General features: G+C 34.4%; 1 protein-coding gene across 4 annotated transcripts; it reads right to left on the reverse strand.

The window, feature by feature from the left end:
• Positions 1-942: 942 nt before the first annotated feature.
• On the reverse strand, positions 943-4,056 carry LOC126698708 (chaperone protein dnaJ 49). 4 transcript variants are annotated; one of them, XM_050396099.1, is made up of 2 exons: positions 2,713-4,055; positions 943-1,390 (listed from the first exon to the last, which is right to left on the reverse strand). In XM_050396099.1, the coding sequence occupies exon 1, from the start codon at positions 3,909-3,911 to the stop codon at positions 2,784-2,786; it is 1,128 nt and encodes a 375-aa protein (XP_050252056.1). In that variant the 5' UTR covers positions 3,912-4,055; the 3' UTR covers positions 943-1,390; positions 2,713-2,783. The 4 variants fall into 4 exon arrangements, with proteins under 4 accessions (XP_050252056.1, XP_050252054.1, XP_050252055.1 ...); XM_050396097.1 differs by lacking the exon at positions 943-1,390 and adding an exon at positions 1,420-1,592; XM_050396098.1 differs by lacking the exon at positions 943-1,390 and adding an exon at positions 1,794-2,116.
• Positions 4,057-23,196: the final 19,140 nt, after the last annotated feature.

Below are 23,196 nucleotides of genomic sequence, written 5' to 3' on the forward strand. Positions count from 1 at the left end.
TAGGGTTGGGCCTTAATGGGTTTGGGTCATAAACGGGTCGACCCGAAAGCGACACGATAAGAAACGTGTCATAAGCGGGTTAACCCGCATAACCCGCAATAGACACGTTTGACACGCTAATTTATTTGTGTCAACCCGAAATGACCCACTTAACACAACCCGTTTAACTCGTATAAAAAATAAATATTTATTTTATTTTAGATTTGTCAAATACCTTTTATATCCAACATATATTTTAAATTTAGAAAGAAAAGTGAGTAATTATAAAAATTTACAAGGAATATAATTGGAAATTGAAACTTAGCATTTGACGAGTTTCAAGGATATTATATTTTTGTTAAACTATGTTATTTTATTTTTGTTAAACTTTGTTATTTTGAATTTGGATTGAAGTGTAAAGAACTTATTTCTAGATGAATGTTATATTTCTGTTGAATTATATTATTTTGAATGTGGGTTGAAGACTTGAAGTGTATGCATTACTTTTTAGGATGTAAAAAAATTATTTCTAGATAGATGTTATATTTAATATTATGCAGGTTGAAATGGGTTGTGTTACATTCGTGTCAACCCAACACGACTCGTTTATTAAGTGTGTCAAATGGGTTGGGTCAGGTCAACCCGCCTTATTAACAGGTCGGGTTAGGGTTGAAGGATCATGACACGATTATTAAATGGGTCGGGTTAGGGTTGAGTCATTTAGTCGAATACCCCTACCTCGACACGACACGAACCTGACACACTAACCCGAATTGACACCGCTAATCCCATATTCCCATTTACCATTTTAATAAGGGATGTGGAGGGCTGCTTTTGCCCGGAAAGATCTTTCCAATTAAATCCTTCAATTCTCTTTCATTTTTAGTTGGATGTAATGACACCTACCGTGACATTGTATATAAAATCTAAATAAAAATAAGAATCTAAAAAATAAATAAAAATAAAAATAATAAGGAATAGGATGAGATCTTATCCCGTTTTTGCTTTAGCTTATGCGTGGATCCTTTCACCTTTGATCCAGTCCATACCTAGCAGATTGCACCTGTAGAGTCTTTACAAACTACAGCCAATTACAATGTATTGTACCTAAGTGCCGTGTCAAAAGTTACTTTCTACAACTGGGGGAGGATTGGATTCCAATACACTCCACTTCCTAAAGATGCTATATCTGTTGTCTATTTGTTTAACTAGCACCAGAAAATGGGTGTTAATGGCATGGAGTAGCTCATTTCTTTTCCACCATAGCCGATCAAAGCACAGCAACCAACGGAGTGAAGCTGTGTTCCTCAGTCTCACTTCCTCTTTCACCTCGCATGATTGACATGCATATATATTGTGCTATTTACCCGTTATGTAAAGAATTTGTTTATGCTAACAAGTAACAACATCACTGTAAATTGACATTTCATCACAAGCAGGGAAAAGAATATATAGCATTTCATCATTGATATAATAACAACAACTAAACCTTATGAATCCACAGCAGGCTAGTCAATTACATGTATTCATGATTGATGAACATAAAAAAATTTGATGTCTATTAACCATTCTCAGCAACTAACTTTTCTTCATTCCATCTTTCGATTTGCCATCTGTGATGTAAAGAGGGTCAAGGCGGCAGCTTATGGAGAAAAGTATTCTTACAAAGTACAAAACAATTCTAGCCTAAATCTTTATTTACTTAATCAGAAGTAAGAGCTGAAGGCAAAAGAAAATGCCATTTTGATTTATCATCATTCACAAATCATTCTGTCCTTACCATCTAGTTATGTGCGAAACATACAGGTTTAGAATAGTTATTAGAGAATCTCAAAACAAGCTTTACAGGGGACAAACAAACAAGCTGTCCAAGTATAGGGCCACATGATGTACAATAGCTCACATGACCCAACAACATGACATGGATTTCTAATTGCCGGAGTCGGCAAATCACAGGAAATGCTTTTACAATGTGGTAAATTTATTAGTTTGATTTAGCTGGCTAACTGTGGGGCCTTTAATTAAGTTACAATACAACAAAAATAGAGTCAATTTATAAAATCAAATAAATAAATAATTCCAGCTTCCAAACATCCATGGTGCTCCAACAAACTTCAACTACCAATTGTGAAATTTACTGTTTAAACCAGAAAGAAAAATAAATAAGAAAAAAAGGCAAAATAAATTTAGATGGTGTCCTTCAAGTTAAATTCAATCATATGGTTGTATTGATCAATTCAACACAAACAATAAAAGCCACACATGGTTGGATTTAATTAGAGAATTTAAGGCAAAACAGGCAAAGAATGGTACCTAAATTATGACCTAAGAACAAAATGTTGCTTCAACAAACACGAGCTTTTTTTATTGTTTTCAAGATTAACAAGTAACAATTGATGCATCATAAAACTTGGATGAATGACAGAATAAAATTAGTGATTAACATGTAAGAAGTAACAACCAAACATCAAATAAACCAGCTATAGTTCCATACTACCAAATGCTATATATAGAAGTAGCCAAAAAGACTTTACTGAAAAGTGAAATCACAGTACTGCATACTATATATAGAAATAAAATTACACTATCATTTTTCATCATGATCCAGTAGTCAGTTAACAAAAGAAGATAAAATCAAACCCCTGAAATCTACAAACAACAATACAACCAACACCTACATTAATCAGTACATTACAACATCAACAACAACATTAACAACAACAACAACGATACCTCTTTAAGTTTCCCCAATTCCGAGAGCATCTTCATTCTTCATCCAAATCGCCACCCAGCAACACCAATCATCAAGATTGCACCGAATACTTCCGCGGCCTTCCTCTCTTCTTCGGCACCCTCATCCCCAAATTATTATTATTATTATTATTCCCATTCAAATTCACAATCACAGCATTTCTCGTCTCCCCCGCGGCCGCCGCAGCCACCACCGCGCTGCCATTTCTCCCGCTTTCTTGCGGCTGCGGCATCCAATTCGGGAACGTTGTGGCCCCACTAGTTGGGGCCGCCGCCGCCGCCGCCGCCGCCGCACTCGGCGGAGTCTTCGTTGCATTAGTATTACTATTATTATGATTACTATTACTATTATTCTGATCCGAATTTCCAACCACAAACCCCATAGGGAAAAAACCCCAACAACAATAGTAAGCATCTTGGCCCGGAACAACCGGCGGCAAAGACGGAATAACCGCCGCATGAAAAGCCCTCTGACAATTCTGACACCTCAAACAACAACCTTCGTAAACCCTAGGATACTCAAACAGATTGTAACAGTACGGACACATGGTCCAGAAACTCGACATCCTCAACCGTTGATCTTCCTGGTGAAAATTACCACTACTGTTATTATTATTATTACTACTACTGCTATTATTACCGTGCCTCTGATCCTTTTTACTGCTACTACTAGTGATATTGCTGTTGTTGTTACCTGTAGTAGTACTCGGACTCGGCCTCATGTTGCGGCGAACCGGCAATTTCGCCTGCAAAACCGAGGTGAGATCGACTTTCGAAAACAGGGTGAGCTCGTTGTCGTATAGGGCTTTCTTCGCCGTGTCGTTTAGGACTGCCCAAGCGTCGGCGACGAGCTTGAAAGCTTGATCTGCGAGAGGGAACTTGTTCTTGTCCGGGTGGAGGAGCAGCGCGAGCCTGCGGTACTGTTTCTTGATGAGTTCCTGATCGTCCGATCGGCGATCGAGCTGGAGAATCGAGTACCAGTCGTGGTGGTTGTTCATGCGTTTCTCGGCGGCCAAGAGGACGTCGGTGACGGCCAAGATCTGATCTGAGCCGTCCAAGAGCGGCTCGGTTTCTTGGGCTAAGATCGCGAAGTCGCGCGAACCGGTGAGATCTCGGGTTTGGAGGAGCTTCTCGGAGATTCCGAGTAAGCGTTCGGCTTCGGCTCTGTTTGGGTCTTCCATGTTTGTTTGTTTGTTTTTCTTCTTTTGATGGTGGTTTATTTTTGGGTGCTTGTGATTGGTTTTTGGTTTGTAACTGTGGAGAGTTGGTGTTGGTTCTGAGTTTCTACTTTTCTTACAGCAAAAGTTGAGATTGTAAAAAAAATCTTCAACGATGTAAGAATGTTATTGGCAAAATATAGCAAATAAATATGATATAAAATAAAATTTATTAATGACGGCTTTTTTTTTTTTTTTTTTGGCTAAAATATATTTCAATTCTTTATTTTTATCTTCGTTCACTTAAGTCCTCTAACTTTCAAATTTATTCAATTTAATCTTTTGTTTAATTTTATTAAAAATTCTTCTTTAAAAAATATTATTTTCACATGAAAATGAATTCTATAAAATTAATAAAAATAATTTATAGATTTTCTTTTTCATTAGTTAATTGCATTCTTAATGATTTTTTTTTTAGCAAAATTAAATAAAAGTCCTAAATTGAAAATTTTGAAACTTAGAGGACTCAATTGAACGAAAATAAACTTAGAAGATTTAAATAATTTCAGTCAAACTTAAAGAGTGTACTCAACATTTAAGCCCTTTTTTTTTTATCTTATCTATAAGAAAATCTAGAAACATAACTTTTGAGCCACAAATTCTGTCTTAATTTTATAAATTTTCTAGTGAGTGGTTAGAATAATGATGTGTTTAAAAATGATTAGTCCACCACTCACAATTGATCCCATCATTAGAATATGGCAAATGATGTCATTGTGAAGAAATAAAAATAATTCATCTCATTTTAGTATTTATTTTATGGCTTACTAATTATTTTTTATTTTTTATATTTTTATTGAATATTTTATTAAAAAATGTGTAATAGGTTGTAATGGGAGGAAGATAAAGAAAAATAATGAATCAAAATAAATCTTTAATAATTATAATAAATAAATGTCGTTTTTAATTACCACTTGTCACACGAGTGGCTTTAAAAAATTTGTAAGATTTTTATGATTAAAATTTTGTAATTTTTTAGCATCACTCCAAATGTTGTAAAAGACTTAATTGGGAATAAACTTTTCTTGATAATGACAGAGAAACTAAGGTGTAGCTCATGTTGGGTTGTGGGTATTATGGTCTTTTGACTTTCATCAGCATTGATTCTCGTTTATATCGCTGCCATAGTTGGGTCTTTTTTCTGTCTTTTTACGATTTTTAAATACCTTGCGTGTTACTTCCAAATTAACAACTCCTTCAATTTAGTATCACTATTAATTATTAAATGTTAAATGTTAAATATTAAATATAAATTATTTATTGGATATTAGATTATATATGATAATATGATATCTAATATATATTTTAAATATTTAATATATAATTTTTATTTATTTTTACTGAAATTCTAGCTTCCAAAGTTGATGAGGTGCCTTTGCTTGACAGCTTGAGTGGTGAAAAAGAATAATTTATTTACCAAAAAAGAAAGAGAATACTTTTTATCTATAAAAAGGAAATTTTTTTTTTTTTTTTTTGGGAAAATTTGCAGAAAGAGCAAAGTATTGTTTATGGCAAGTTGGCAATTGGCAAGAGGCAGAGACAAATCCAAATTGGTATTCGTATTCTCTCCAACAAGTCTTTTTCACAGAATATATGTCAGTCTCACACAATTATAAGAGAAATATTTGAAATTCACACCGTGTGATTCTGTGAAGCTCCAACTTCAAATGTTTTACCTTTTCCTGTCAAGGGATATTTGGGTTCTAGGGGTTCAAATCTCAATTCATGCAACATATGATTATGCCATGAGGCATGAGGCCATGTGGTTGGTATTAACTTATTTAACAAAACAAAACATGATGAGTTTCCATATTAGAGGTTGGCAGGAATTCATTCTATATAAAAAAAAAATTAAATTAAATTAAATTAAAGAGGATGACAAGAACTAAATTTAAAATGTTTTATTTGTTTTCAATACTTCAATGTTTTCAATGAATTAGATATGGCATGACATTGCACATGTTTAAAAATGACTTTATGTCAATCTCGTATTTTGTCTCGTATATCAAAGCACCAAATAACTTTATGTTAGGTATTCAGATATTACGAGGGGTAAAAAATTAAAAATGTTCAACTGCCAACCAACATTATTACTTATTAGAAGAGTGGGGGGAATTGATGTGTATAACCATATAAGATTTTTTTTTTTTTTTTTTTTTTTGGAAAACCATATAAAATTACATGGTTTTTGTAAAGACCAAATTTGAGTCCCGAGCCCAAACGATGGATGGACCAAGGCCCAAAAAGCCCAAAACAATAAATTTGTAGAGAGCGAGTTGGAAAACTGGATTAAAATGAGTTGAATCACGAATAAAGTAGGTTCATTAGACAAGAACAAAAACATGGATTGAATTAAATTAGAGAAAATCGTCCTTGGCACAGTCTGAGGAGATCAGTTCTTATATATTTCTTACGAGTTTGGTTACAGAGTTGGTTCTTAATTACTACAGTGTTTCTCTTGTTATTTTCGGATCCCCTATTCATGGAAGATCTCTTACATTATATAGTTCCCTTTCGACGATCTTGATCCTACACTTGTTAATCATTTGGGCCACTACTTGAGTATTTGTCCCATCAGACACCCTCTTTAGCCTTCTGTGAGTTATGGTAATCAGGACAGCACTGTTTAGGGTCTTCTCCACATAAATGCAGCCAAAAAGCTAACTGCAGGGTATTCAATGCGGTGGCAGCAGTTTTTCCTTAAATATTTCCTAGCTTCCCTTCTTCTAGTACGTTCATAATGCACGTCCTTCTTAGTGGAATCTCCTAGAAAGTCACTCTGAGTGGTAGAATGTACGTTTTATCTCAGCATCGTTTATCCGATGAGACAATCCTCCTTGGACCACCTTCCCCAACCTTTCCACTTGCATGTTACTTATGGGACTCTGAACTTAACACCCTTACTATTGTTTATTCATTCTCGGACCAATCAATGCTCTCGGTCAAAGCCCAAAGCCCAATATACAATTTTGGGCCCTTATCCCTACAGTTTTATTTGTTTTTTATATTTTATTTGTTATTAAAACTACATGGTTTAATTCGTTACAACCCTAACTTATAGGGTTTAAAATGTAGTTTTCATTTAAACATTAATAAAATGAGCCAAGTAAATTATGCAAACCTAATATAACAACATCAACAACAGATTATGTTGTGATTGATGTTTGGGAGGGGAGTATTCATTTTGAAGACCGCATATCTCACTAAGGGTCTATTTGGATACCGCTTATTTTACTGAAAACTGAAAATACTGTAGCAAAATAATTTTTAAATGTGTGAATAGTACTGTAGGACCCATTTTTAATGTTTTTTTATGAATAAAGTACTTGTGGGTCTCGTGAACAGTGCATGGGACCCACTGAACAGTACATATTGTCTCTTGAAAGCTGAAACGCGTGCATAAAAAAAAAAAAAAAAAGGAAAATGCAAATGCAGCTAGTGAAACACCAATCCAAATGCATACTAACTAGGAAAAAAAAATTAAACCAGATTATTTTGGCACCATATTAAAAGTTTTTTTTTTTTTTAAATCACAAAAATGTATGCCATGGGTCATCCAGTTATGCTACATAATTCAATATAGGGAATAATAAATTATAATATATAAGAAAATGGTGTAATAGTCTTTTACTAGACTATTTTATTCCTTACTCATTAGATATCTCAAAAATCCTATAGACCATAGTGTAGTAGATGAAACTTGGGATTTTTGAATTTACAACACGTCCTTCAAATCCATTGAACCTACTATCTGAGAAGACAGGATGTATTCCGACGAAATGCTATTGATTTTAGGAGGACTCTTTCTCTATTCTCTTCTTTCTTTTTTTCTCACGATCTACTAAAAGGAAAGTAGCTTGATCGGTTCGAATCCACTATTATGAAACAACAATGATACTACTTTATTGAAGTCAAAATTTAACAACCAAAAAAAAAAAGTCTATGAAGTCATATAATGTTTCATGCCAAAAAATATGTAGGCCTTATAAATTTGTTTGAAACCTTTCCTTGATGACTTTTGCTAAAAAAAAGAGAAGATCCCTTTCCAGGTGAACCTAAGAGCTGCACCAATGGTCCATGGGCCCTTTATTCCAATTTACGAGATACGAGGCACCTGGACGTGTAAAGTGTTACAGATTGGCTTTTGATGGTCCAGCCCAAAAGGTTACACTTATATGGAACTCGTTTTCTAATAATGCTGGTCCATTAAAAAAAAAATGGGACTCATAGAATTCGGCCTAACCCATGTACAACCATGGGCCACTAAATATTTTATTTTATTTGTATATTGGACATGCGCCACTAAATAAAGCTGTAGTATTGATCTGTATCAGCAAAAACTTGGGGTCTGTTTGTAACTGTTGTTTAAACAACAATTTTCAGTATTTAAATAATATTATACATATTTTTATACACATTTTTATTCATGCGTATTTACAAAAAATATAAATAACGTTACTAGAAATATCTTACTAAAAAGGCCCTTGATCTTTGGTGTAATTGAAATGCCACAGACTCGTCAAGAGCTTCTAATTCAACTGACACATTCTATTATTTATAACGAAAACATTTAAGTTTCAAATCACTTCATTGACACATTCTATTATTTATAACGAAAACATTTAAGTTTCAAATCACTTCATTCATACCATAACTAATAATAATAGTGTCTGATTAATATGTCTTTAGGTCATAATATGATTTACAAGGTTGTGAAATGGTGACACATGGGTTACTGATTGCCAAGTTAGTACAATTTATTAGCAGTGATACTGTGCTCCAGAGTCCAATAGATGTGAAAGGGAGGAATTATTGGAGATTGGCAGAAAAGGTATGTCAGTTCCTGTTTTGGGTAAGTTTCATTTTGGTCTCCTTTTTAGCTCTCTTGGTAAAATTTACTTCCTCACCTTCTTCTGATAGTGGCTGTTCAGCTATCAATGTGCTTATGTAGCCTTGTGCCTTCTCTGTGGAGCAATTGCTGAGTTAAAAGAATGTGAATTACCATATGATTTGCAAGAGAAGTGGAAATTTTTGTTGGTTCCCGTTTTGATGTGTAATTATTAAGAAATGTTACTTTATCTCAAGTAATAATAAATCTTGTTGATTAAGTTTATAATAGGATCTATTTATAAATACCATATGATTTGCAAGAGAAATGGAAATTTCTTTTGATTTCCATTTTGATGGGTAATTATTAAGAAATGTTACCTTATCTTAAGTAATAATAAATCTTGTTAATTAAGCTTATAAATTACAATAGGATCTATTTATAAATACCATAAGATTTGCAGGAGAAATGGAAATGTCTTTTGGTTCCCATTTTGATGGGTAATTATTAAGAAATGTTACTTTATCTCAAGTAATAATAAATCTTGTTGATTAAGTTTATAATAGGATTTTTTATAAATATGAGATGAGGGAGAATGGTTCCCGAAATTTTGATTGATTTTCTCATTTGACATGTTATTTTTCATGAAAATCAATAATAAAACCTATTAAGCGCGCGCACACACACAGATATATATATATATATAAATAAAGATCTTCTAAAGTTTTTAAGTATAAATTTAATCTTAGAATTCTTAAAATTGTATTTATCCTTTTTGAAATGTGTAAATTGGATTTTGCCACATCATCAATAAAATATGTACCAAAACAATAAATATATGAAAATACCAAATTTCACACCCAACTAATATGTCTTGTTGTAATTAGTGCATAACAAGTTGTATTGGTCTATAAAAGGGATGGGTGATCATACCATAATATGGTTCACCCTTGCTCATATACCAATAACCCTTACGTGGTGGATGGTGTTGTTTCACCAATCTGCAGTATAAAATTAATTAAACGTTAAAGTTAGTTATTTACTGAATAGCCATGTTTCCTAGATAAGATACATCTATAGGTTAACAAATATATTTATTCCCAAGAGATACGAAGGAGTCTATAATTATTGACACTTCTCATTCATTATTAATGTTAGATTTTATTATCTCTGTCAAAGTGGTGATTCCCACCCTAATGGGATTACCATCCACACTATAGGATCCAACAAGTTGAGTTTCAATGTGTGAAAATGATGTTGCTCACATAATAAATGGACAATTTAGCATAGTGAAAATTTGGGCGTGTTAGTAGTATTGTTGATACCAAAATGTTGATAACTAATATTTATTTTAAATTTCGACGACATAAGAAAATTATAGTCACTCATTTTAAAATGAGTAGATAGAATTTTAAAAATTGCATTATGAAATTATGCTACAAATTTTAAAAGACCCTATTAACATATACATATGGAAAGTGGAAACAAACATTTTTGGTTGTCGTTTTTACATTATATTTGTCTCTTAGATAATTTGTTCTTTATAAAAAGACTTGAAGTTTTGTTTGATGCTACTTTAAAACCATCATCTGAGAATTAGCTTATGGGTACGAGGGTAAGAAATTCCTCTTTTAATTATCTCTTAGCCATTATTTAGGGTGTATTTGAGAACTAGTATTAGAAAAGTGATTAAGGCCATGTTTGGTTTACTTTTTTTAATCACTCAATTTCTGTTACTCATCACTCATTACTCATCACTCATCACTCAAAATACCCTACCCGTTTGGCACCATCACTCAATATTTTTCACACTATTTGTGGGTCCCATACCTGTCACATGGTACAGGTTTTTTTTTTTTTTTCATTAAGTATCATTGAACCCAATGAAAAAAAAAAAAAAAAAAAAAAAAAAAAAAAAAAAAAACATGAAGACCGAACCAGTGACATCGAACCCAATAAAAAAAAAAAGAATCGAACAGCTAACCTAGGAGAAGAAAGGGGAAAAAAAAAAAGTCAAAAGTGGTCAAAAGGTGCGGCTGGTGCTGTTTGTGGGTCCTTTATGTGTGTTTAATTATAATATTGCCATTGAGTTACGAGTTATGGAAACTGAAAACAGCCAAAATGTGTTTTCAGTTTCCATAACTCATAATTCAAAAATCAGAGAATTGAGTGATGGAAACAGAGTTATGGACTTCCCAAACAACCTTTTTGTTATAGGTCTCACAATTTTTGAGTTATGAGTTATGAAAACAGAGATATGAGTTATGAAAACTGACAAACCAAACACCCCCTAAGCCTTGTAGATCTTTAACATAAATTATCGCAATACTCCAAATTAAAAAATTAAAGAGGATGGCAAGAACTAAATTTAAAATGTTTTATTTGTTTTCAATACTCCAATGTTTTCAAAGAAATAGATACAGCATGACATTGCACATGTTTAAAAATGACTTTTTTTCAATCTCGTATTTTGTCTAGTATATCAAAGCACCAAATAACTTTATGTTAAATATTCGGATATTATTAGAGGTAAAAAATTAATAGGTTCAATTGACAGCCAGCATTGTTAGAAAAGTAGGGGGATTTGATGTGTATAACCATATAAGATATATTTTTTTTTTTTGGAAAAACCGTACAAAACTACATGGTTTTATTTGTTATTAAAACTTCATGGTTTAAGTTGTTAAAACCCTAACTTATGAGGTTTAAAATGTAGTTTTCATTTAAACATTAATAAAATGAGCCAAGTAAATTATGCAAACCTAATATAACAACATCAACAACAGATTATGTTGTGATTGATGCTTGGGAAGGGAGCATTCATTTTGAAGACCGGATATCTCACTAACTAGGAAAAAAAATAATTTAACCAGTTTATTTTGGCACCATATTAAAAGAATTTAAAAAAAAAAACACACAAAAACGAATGCCAAGGGTCATCCAATTATTATGCTACATAATTCAATTTAGGGAATAATAAATTATACATAATATATAAGAAAATTGTGTCATAGTCTTTGACCATACTGTTTTACTCCTTACTCATTAGATATCTCGAAAATCCTATAGACCGATAATGTAGTAGATAAAACTTAGGACTTTCAAGTTTACAAGACGTCCTTCAAATCCATTCAATCTACTACTTGAGACTATTAAGAAAACAACAATGCTACCACGTTATTTAAGTCAAAATTTAACCCCCCCCAAAAAAAAAGGTTTACGAAGTGATATAATGTTTCATGCCAAAAAATAAGTAGGTCTTGTAAAATTTTCTGAAACCTTTCTTAGATGACTTGAGCTTAAAAAAGGAGAAGATCCACTTCCAAGTGAACCTGAGAGCAGCACCAATGGTCCATGGGGCCATGGACCCTCCGATCTACTTCAGATTTGTTCGACTCTTATTTACGAGACACGAGGTTCCTGGATGTGTAAGGTATTGGCTTTTGATGGTCCAGCCCAAAAGGGTATATGGGACTCGTTTTCTAATAATGCCGGTCCATAAAAAAAGGGGAATTAAAAAAATTAGGCCTAACCCATGTAAAACCATGGGCCAATAGGCACTAATGTTTGTATTTTTGTTTTATATATGACATGGGCCACTAAATAAAACAATGGTCTTGCTCTGTAACAGCAAAAACTTGATCTTTGGTGTAACTGAAATGCCACTGACACCTTCTATTGTTTATAACGGAAATATTTGAGTTTCAAATTACCTTGTTCATTAACTAACTATTGAATAATCACCCCCACGCTTGTGGGGTAGGAGGCAAAGACCGAGGTTTAAGCCTCTAAAAAAGAGTTTCATACAAAAGTAAAATTTCTATATTATATAAAATAAAATAAAAAATAAAATTATCAAATAATAATAATAATAATAATAATGCCACTGACTCTGGCCATTGCCCTTGTTAAAATCTGATTTACGAGTTTGTGTATAATGGTGACACATGGGTCACCGATTGCCAAGTTAGTACAATTTATTAGCAAGGATACTGTGCTCCAGAGTCCGATAGATGTGAAAGGGAGGAATTATTGGAGATTGGCATACCTCACCAATAAAGGTCTGTCAGTTCCTGTTTTGGGTGAGTTTCATTGGTCTCCATTTTAGCTCTCTTGGTAAAATTTACTTCCTCACCTTCTTCTGATAGTGGCTGTTCAGCAATCAATGTGCTTCTGTAGCCTTATGCCTTCTCTGTGGAGCAATTACTGAGTTAAAAGAATGTGAATTACCATATGATTTGCTAGAGAAGTGGAAATTTCTTCTGGATCCCATTTTTATGGGTAATTATTAAGAAATGTTACTTTATCTCAAGTAATAATAAATCTTGTTGATTAAGTTTATAATAGGATCTATTTATAAATGCCATATGATTTGCAAGAGAAACGGAAATGTCTTTTGGTTCTCATTTTGATGGGTAATTACTAAGAAATGTTACCTTGTCTCAAGTAATAATAAATCTTGTTGATTAAGTCTATAATAGGATTTATTGTAAATATGAGATGAGGGAGAATTTTTCCCGAAATTTTGATTGATTTCCTCATTTGACATGTTATTTGTCATGAAGAACAGTAATAGTAGTAGTAATACTTATCCAAAAAAAAAAAAAATGAAGAACAGTAATAAAACCTATTAAGCACATATATTAAGATCTTTTAAAGTTTTTAAGTATAAATTTAATCTTAGAATTCTTAAATTTTTATTATTCATTTTGAAATGTATGAATTGGATTTTGCCACATCATCGATAAAACATGTACCAAAACAATAAATATATGAAAATCACACCCAACTAACATATCTCGTTGTAATTAGTACATAACAAATTGTATTGGTATATAAAAGTGATGGGTAATCACATTATAATATGGTTCATCCTCACTCATACAATAACCCCAACTTGATGGATGGTGTTGCTTCACCAATCTATAGTAAAAAATTAATTAAACGTTAAAATTAGTTATTTACTGAATAGTCATGTTTCTTAGATAAAATACATCTATTAGTTAACAAATGCATCTCTTCTCAAGAGAAACAAATGAGTTTATAAAAATAGAGATTTCTCATTCATTATTAACTTTAGATTTTATTATCTCTGTCAAAGTTGGTGATTCCCACCCTACTGGGATTACCACCCACACTATAGGATCCAATAAGTTGAGTTTCATTGTGTGAAAATGATGTTGCTCACATAATAAACTGACAATTTAGCATGGTGAAAAATTGGGCGTGTTAGTAATATTGTTAATAGCAAAATGTTGATTACCAATATTTATTTAAATCTTGATGACATGAGAAAACTATATCCACTCATTTTAAAATGAGAAGATAGAATTTTAAAAATTGTATTATGAAATTATTCTACAGTTTTTAAAAGACCCTATTAACATGTACATATGGTTGGTAACAAACATTTCAGGTTGTCATTTTTACATTATATTTGGTCTTAAAAGGTAACTCTTTTAGATAATTTGTTCTGTATAAAAAGACTTGCAGTTCTGTTTGATGCTACTTTAAAACCATCATCTGAGAATTAGTTTATGGGTACGGGGGTAAGAAATTCCTTTTTTAATTATCTCTTAACCATTATTTAGGGTGTATTTGAGAACTATTAGAAAAGTGATTAAGCCTTGTAGCTCTTTAACAGAAATTATCGCAATTGTACCAAAGGGTTTTAAGGGGATTCTCAAAGCTCAAAGCTGGAAAGGCTAAAATTGAAACTCGCATAATTCACTATTCATTCTTTATAAATTTAAAACTAAGACGTTAATTTTGTTATGAAATAAAATATTTTACATATAAGACCTTTCAGAGTTTGGTATAACAAATAAAATTTTCAAGCAAATTATCAAAACTGGTGGCTAGCCACTGGAATTGGCAGCTAAAACGGTAGCTCTAGAGACCGGATTGTCAATAACCACCACCATAGCGATTTCTCTGGTGATTGCTGGCAGCACCGGTCAGTGAAATAGCGACTTCAAGCATCGGCTGTTCAATCCACTAGATTGGTGACCTCGCTACTTGATGCGGTGAGGAGAAACCACAATTTGTTTTGGCAAAATGTTTTACCAAAATTTTAAAGATAAAACATTTTACAACTTTTATAAATGATTTTATCGACGAAAAATATTTTATAAGTTTGATCATTTTTTTTTTTTTTTCATATGCAAACAAACTCCTAAAAATGAGAAAATATATTTTTTTAAATATTATACTTTAAACATACCCGGCGTAAAAATAAATACATTGTGTATCTGTCAACCACTAAAAATGGTAAAGAGTTTTTCATCTAAACTTTACTTTCTAGATTCTACAACAGTGTCAAATGTACACTTCATGATGAAATTCAGTGTTCAGGTACACTCTCTTGCTGGGTGGGCCTAATTGACCATGTGGAGACTGATGAATAGTTTTTTAGTGTCATAGGCTTTTTCATCTTATTTTTTGTAGGGATGGTCCTGTATGGATGAACACTCTTGCTGGGTGGGCCTAATTGACCATGTGGAGACTGATGAATAGTTTTTTAGTGTCATAGGCTTTTTCAGGCCAAAATGGCCCATTAGCATTAATTTTTGAAATATTTAGCAACAAAGCACTGTTTCGGAAATAATTAAAGAAATACCACTTTTTTTGGTACTCGAGCTTGGTGAGCTCGAGTATCATGTTTTTTTAATCCACCGTCGCCCCATATTCAAGGAGCCCTATAGTAGCGTTTTTAAGCCCTATAGTGACGTTTTCGGGCCCTATAGCGGCGTTTTAAAGCCCCCATAAAAAGGGCCCTATAGTGACGTTTTTGGGCCCTATAGCGGCGTTTTCCTGCAAAAAAAAATTTATAAGTCCCCGTAATAGGTTAAGGGGCCCTATAGTGACGTTTTTGGGCCCTATAGCGGCGTTTTCTTGCAAAAATTTTTATAAGTCCCCATACCAGGTTCAAGGGGCCCTATAATGGCGTTTTTAAGCCCTATAGTGACGTTTTCGGGCCCTATAGCGGCGTTTTTTTTTTTGAGAAGATGTTTGACCAATGAAAAGATGGTACTCGAGCTCACCATGCTCGAGTACCACAAAAAGTGGTAGATCCCAAATTATTTCCGAAACAGTGCTCTATTGCTAAAAATTTCAAAAAAACATGGTATTGGGCCATTTTGGCCGGCTTTTTCATCTTCTTATTTTTTGTAGGGATGGTCCTGTATGGATGAACACTCTTGCTGGGTGGGCCTAATTGACCATGTGGAGACTGATGAATAGTTTTTAGTGTCAAAGCTTTTTCATCTTCTTATTTTAGCGGGGATGGTCCTGTATGGATAATAACATCAACAACCCTCACTATCAAATTTTTATATCAAACAATTCTTAAATAAACATTGGTCATTGTTAAATTATTTAAATTCAAGTACGAAAATAAATATTTTTTATTGTTCTATTTGTTGATCATATCTCACTTAAAAAAAAAAAATCAACTTGATTATCATATTATAATGTAACAATTTCAAAATATACTTTATCATTTAACCCTAGCAAATCTTTTTTCTCGAAAGTTGAGCTTTACTTCCTAACTGTATCCCAAACAAGTTCTTAGGTAAATAACAATTAATTAGCAAAGAGACAGGCAACTTGGCAAGTGAAGAAACGAATTTCTAACCATTATAATACATAATTATATATGATATTTTCGGGGTTGAAATCAGATAATATTTAATGACTACTAATTAGGGTGGCACGTGTAAGGTACGTGCAACCTTTTGAGTGAGAACATTGAAATCAAATTTTTATTTGAAAAAGTATGAAACTATATAAATAAAAAGATATCTATCATACAAAGTCAATCTTATTTGTATAAGAATTTTGACAGTTAATTACACACATAGTTATAGTAGCTATTTAACATATGAATATTTACTTTACTATAATAATTTCTTAGTACTTATTTGCTAAAGGCAATATTCACTCACTAAAAACTTTTAATAATGATAACGAATATCGTCATCTTCCAACAATAAATAAATGATTTATGTTAAGACATTGTCACAATATTTAAATTTTCATAATGAATGATGTTATATGTTACAATTAAATCTCTTCATCAAATACCTTCAACCATACACAATGAAAATTTTGTCATTCATACTTTTTTCTTTATCATTCTACATAAGTCTAGGTGTAATGTTTAGCTTACTTAGTTTTTAATGAACACCGATTTTAGGCAATAAAAGAAAAAAGATAACAAAAGGCATGTGTCATCAAATTTTCCATTAGATAAATTATAAGTTTTGAATATTTAAATCTAGAAAATCAATGTTCTCTAGGTAATAAATAAAAGGCGAAAATGTACTTTTCGTCCCTACATTTTGGGCCTTGTTATAATTTGGCCCCTAAATTGATTTAGGTCCTAGGTCAATCCCTGATTTTCAAAAATCGTTTTTATAATAGTCCCTGCTGTCAACCCAGTGACAGAAAATGCTGAGGTGGCAAACGGAGGTCCTAGCTGTTAAACCCATTTATTAAAATAATAATTAAAAAGCCAGCGTGTCCCACTTACACCCACGTGACCATGCCACCTCATCTCCCGCGGACTTAACCCTCACATGACCCTCAAGTGTTCCTGCCACGTCATCTTCCCGCCCAATTAGCCCACACGTGACCCTCTCGTGACTAACTGAACTCATAAACAACCTTCAGTCTTCACTATTCAGTCTTCACTCCTTCACCGAAAATCCCCAAACAATCCCAAATCGTGTGCACCTGGAAACGAAACGAAACCCTAACAATCCTAAATCGTGTTCTTTCCCAACAGCCTGTGTCGTCTTCATCCTCGTGTTCTTCCCCAAAATCCAACTTGAAACCCATTTCCCTGAAACTGAAAACCCATAATCTGAGAAATCATACTGAGTTAGAACAACGGAGCTAATAATCTGTGAGGTGTGAAGCTATTTCTCTCTGTGTGTTTCTATTTATGTGTGTATTTGTGTGTATCTGACTCTCTTCGAAAAGGTGTGAATGTGTGTATATCTGTCTCTATCTCTGTCTCTGTCTTACTTTTAACGCTTTATGTCTCTCTCATCGATTATGGACCACAGTTTGAGTGCTTTATTATGCTTTTATTTGTATTTTTCTGTTTGGCCTTTAAGGATCATGGTGGACCATGTGTGTTCCCTGTTATCAGAAAATGTTATATGTTTTGGCATTGTTTTATGTTTAGAATATATAGAGTCAATGCATGTTTGACTGTTTGGTTTAGTTTTGTCTTTATTGAAATAAAATATTCTGTAGATAATTTTTCATGCATGTAGGATGAACGAGTATTTTACTCTGTATGTGCATCATGCTGGAAATTTTGATGAAAATTATGAGAAGTATGTGGGGGGTGATGTGGGGATAGTAGATGGCTGTGATCCTGATAAGTGGTCTAAGGTGGAAATTGAGTCCATTTGTAAAGAGTTTGGGTACACGTGTGTGAGTAGGTTGTGGTACACAATACCTGGGGAGGATGATCAGGAGGGTAGGATGTTCCACTTGATCAAGGATGACAAGGATGCAGTGTTCATGACTACTTTGGTGGGGGGTCATGGACATATTCATGTATATGTCCAGCATCCAGTACATGACCCTATACTGGTTAATAATGGTAATGGTGTGACATTGGACCTTGTTGTAGAGCGTGAGCGTGAGCGTAAGCCTGAGTGGTACAGTTCTAGTGATGCGGAACCTGCTTATGAGGATAGGGATGACTTCTATGATGGTGATGATGATTTTGATGGTCAGTACTTCCATGGGGGTGATGAGGATGATAGAGATGATAGGGGTAGGAATGATTCTGATTCTGATGTTGAAATACTTTGATGTAGGAGACCTGGTAAGGAACCAGTTGTTAAGGAACCACAAGGGGATGGGGCTGTCACCACTGATAGTAAAGACAGTTCTAGTGATGCTGAAATGGAAGGGGATAGAGAAATGAACCCCAACCAACGATATGTGGGTGAAGATAGTAGTGATAGTTGGGACAATGATGGTGAGGCAACATTGCCAGAACAGATGGGGTCTGGTGTAGTGAACTCAGATTACACCAGTGAGGAGCTGTTAAGTCTGACTGAGTCATCATCTAGTGGTGATGAAGGGCTTGATGATAGTGACAGTGAGGGTGATGGTGATGCTGGTCATGGACATGTGGATAATGTCACTAGGAGGAAGACGTTTCCAGTGTTTAAACCAGTTTCTAATCCTGAACACATGAGATTTGAGAAGAATATTTTGTTTGTTTCCCCTCAACAGTTCAAGGATGCTGTCACTGAGTATGCAGTGAATGGTGGATGGGGGGTGAAGTTTGTGAAGAATGATAAAATAAGGGTTAGAGCCCAATGTCAACCTCCCTGCAAGTTTACAGCTTACCTAGCAAAGCTGCCAAGGGAGATAAGTTACCAACTTAAGACCTTGAACTTGGAGCACACATGTACCAGGACCTACAAAAATCCAAGGTGCACTACCAAGTTCCTTGCTAGGAAGTTGATGAAAAAGGTGAGGAGACAACCTAATATAAAGCTGAAGGATATTCAAGAAGCAGTGCATGAGAAATATGTGGTGAATATCAGTGCTGGGAAGGCCAGTAGGGCTAGGGAAAAGGCTCAAGAGTTTGTTGATGGGTCTTACATAGAGCAATACAATCAGTTATGGGATTATTGTGCAGAACTGAGGAGATCTAGTTCTCATAGTACAGTTATGATGAAGACTCACACCTATGATGAGGGAGAGTTGTCAGCTGAAATGGATTTACAGATAGGAGTGCTATACTTTGAGAGATTGTACATTTGCTGGGCTGGGTGTAAGAAGGGATTCTTGGCAAGCTGCAGGCCAATAATTGGATTGGATGTTTGCCATCTTAAAACCAAGTTGCTGATTGTTGCAATTGCAAGGGACCCCAATGAAGAATATTTCCCTTTGGCTGTGGCAGTAGTGGAAGCTGAAGCCAAGGACTCATGGACTCGATTTATAAACCTATTGCTAGCTGACATTAGTGATAGCAAGAGGTGGACATTCATATCCGACCAACAGAAGATATTTTCATATTTTATGTTTGTTTATAACATGAGAAATATGAACAACAATTGTATATGATGTATATATACTTATTTCTTGTTGTTTGCATTTGGCAGGGATTAGTGCAGTCATTTGCATATAACTAGCCTCTTTATGAACATAAGTGTTGTTGTAGACATTTGTACAACAATTTGAGGAAGCAACATCCTGGTCTCCTAATTAGAGAATTGTTTTGGAGAGCATCAAAAGCAACTTATGCACATGAATTTGAAAGAGCAATGAATGAGATGAAAGATATTGATGAGGGTGAATACTTTTGGCTAAAATGACACATCATAACAATATGGGCTAGACACATGTTCCGGGGTGATGGGCTAAGTGATACTGTCCTCAACAATATGTGTGAAAGTTTCAACAGTAGGATAATAAAATTCAGAGGGAAGCCCATTATTAGCATGGTGTGCAAATTTCCTATACTTTATGTATGTTGGTCTGATTTATATATATTTTTAGCATGCATTAATACGTGGGTTATTTATGTATGCAGCTTGAAGACATTGGGTTATATTTGATGAATAGGTCCCAACAAAATAGACTGAGTATTTTGAAGGTAGAGTCTGAGTTGTGCCCTAAAGTTTGTAAAAGATTGCATAGGGAGAAGATGAGTAGCAGTAAATGGTTGGCTTGTTGGTCTTCTGACACAAAATTTAAGGTTAAGAGTGGGTTACAAAGTTTCATTGTGGACCTGGAGAAGAGGATATGTACCTATAGGAAATGGGACATCACTGGTATTCCATGCTGCCATGCAATTTCATGCATATTCTTCAACAAAGAGGCAGTTGAGAAATACACCAATGACTGCTATAAAGTCAATACATACAAGGCATGCTATGAGCCATCATTGATCTCATTAATGGTCAGAATATGTGAACCCCAACTGGACTCCCACCTGTGCAGCCTCCAATGAAGAGAAGGCCACCTGGCAGGCCCAAGAAGAAGAGAGTAAGGGAACCCAATAAACCAAAAAGGGGTCATAGTAAGGGGTTGGGTATTGCCAAGAGGTGCAAGTCATGTGGGAAGATAGGCCACAATAAAAGAAGTTTCAAAGGTGAGATTGGAGGGAATTCTTCATTGCCTACAGCTGCTGGTGGTGGTCCAAACAGCAGGATTTCTAGGCAAAAACTGGTATAATACTTGTTTGTGCATTAATTTTTTTTGTTTGCACTTGTTTCAATTTTTTAATGTTAACTTGAGTGTATGTGTTGTTTGTAGACAACTAATGAGTCAAGTGGAGGAGTGGCCATCAATGAGCCAAATCCACCAAGGGCACCACCTACCACGAGAGCTGGAAGCAATGCAGCAATTACCAGACAAGCTACAAGCAGTGCATCCCCCAATGGTACATCATCCAATCCAAGCAGCAACACACATGGAAATCCAAAGAAGAGAAAGAAGGGGAGTGTCACAAGTGAGACTTTGAATGCATCAAGAAATGCATCTAGGTACAGAGAAGCATTGAGCCAGTCATCTGTGCATGGGCCAATGGGATAAGCTGGTGGAGACTGAGCAATATCCATTTCTTTGTTTTTTGTATCTTTGAACTTTTTTGTGGTAGTCAGTGTGAAAGGTTGTACTTATGGCTGAATTATATACATTTTGATAGTGTTGAACAATGGCAGCTAAGTACTGTACAATGGCCTTTTTTGTTTTTGTTGCCCAAACAATGGCTAAATTATGGAAAAGAAGTTTTTGATTATGGCAGCTAAGGTTTTTGTGTATTATGATTTGTGTTTTTGTGTATTGTGATTTGTGTATGGCAGCTTGAGTATTGTCAAAGAATTGTGTATTGTAATATGTGTATTATGGCAGGGAATTGTACTTTGGACAGATTTATGTCTGCCATGTATATAGTGCAGTTTGGTTTGTGTATTGTGTTTGCACACAATAGTGCAGTTGCAGCTCATTATTTTCCAGATAATAATGTATTGTGTTTGCGCACACATAATGTGTATTGTGTATTGTGAAACTAGTAACATCATGGTTGCACGTGCAGCTCATTATTTTCCAGATAATAACAGATAAGTGCAGTCATGCTAGTTCATTATTTCCCTGTGCATGTGAAACTAGTAACATCAGTTTAGTATTTTCCAGATAAGTTTAGTTCAAATGTGCAGCTCATGCCAGATTAGTGCAGTCATTTTCCAGTAGGCAGTTTGCACACAATGACTGAATTGGTAACTTCAGTTCAGTAAGTTACACACAATAACCATTAAGTACATTCATTCATTACAAAACCAGATAACATTGAACAAAATTACATTTCATTTCATTGAACCATATAATATTGAACAAAACCATGATAATTTCATTTCATTCAAACAGAAATTACAAAGGTAATTAGGATATAGTTTTCCACAAAATTCTTCACAAAATGCTCCACAAAATGCTTCATCTGCAATGCCACGATCAGCACAACTAAAATCTCCATCTTACCCGGCCATCTAAACCACCAAAACTAACCAAAACTAAAATTACACAAAATCAGAACCCACACATCAGCAATGCCACAATCAGCACAACTAAAATCACCATCTAACCCACCCATCTAAACCACCAAAACAAAAATTATACAAAGGCAGATCCCACACATCAGCAATGCCATAATCAGAGACACTGCCAAACACTTCTCTCTCTTTTTGCAAGTTGAAACTTCAGCCTGGAGTTTGAGAATTGTCTGCCTCTGTTCTGGGATAAGGACCTTACCACGCAGACAAATATCATCATCAATCCATTGAAAATATTTGCATTTCCGTCCAACCTGAAATTCAAACCAAATCAATCAACCCTCTAAAAAAAACGTACTAAAGAAAAAAAAAGTTGAAATTAGGACACCCATAGAACCTTACCCAGTAATTAGGACACCCATAGAACCTTCTTCCTGGATTGTTCTCCGTCCAAGAAACCACTACAACTAGTTTACCAGGGTTGGGGCAATAACACATGGGTGATGCTCTCCTCCTCAAGCTTGCCGTGGATGATGAGCTTGATTCCATCTCTTCAATGTGGTTTTGATGAGTGGGTGAAGCAGAGTTTTTGTCTGTGAGTGATTTTCTCAAGGGAATGTTGCGGTTTTAGGGAAATGGATGAAGAACACGAGGATGAAATGTTACGGTTCCAAGTTTCAAGGGAATGGGTTTTCAAGTTTCAGTTTTAGGGGAATGGGTTTTTTTTTTTTTTTTCAGTTTCAGGGGGAATGGGTTTTCAGTTTCAGGGAAATGGGTTTTGGGTTGGATGTTGGGGAAGAACATAAGGATGAAGACGACACGGGTTAAGGTCTCGTTTCCAGGTTTGGGATTTTCGATAAAGGAGTGAAGAGTGAATAGTAAAGACTAAAGG

This window comes from Quercus robur, chromosome 9 (assembly GCF_932294415.1).
Source record: "Quercus robur chromosome 9, dhQueRobu3.1, whole genome shotgun sequence".
NCBI lineage: Eukaryota > Viridiplantae > Streptophyta > Magnoliopsida > Fagales > Fagaceae > Quercus > Quercus robur.

Coding starts and splice junctions, on each gene's coding strand:
- LOC126698708 (XM_050396099.1), bottom strand. CDS start 3,911: ATGGAAGACCCAAACAGAGCCGAAGCCGAACGCTTACTCGGAATCTCC.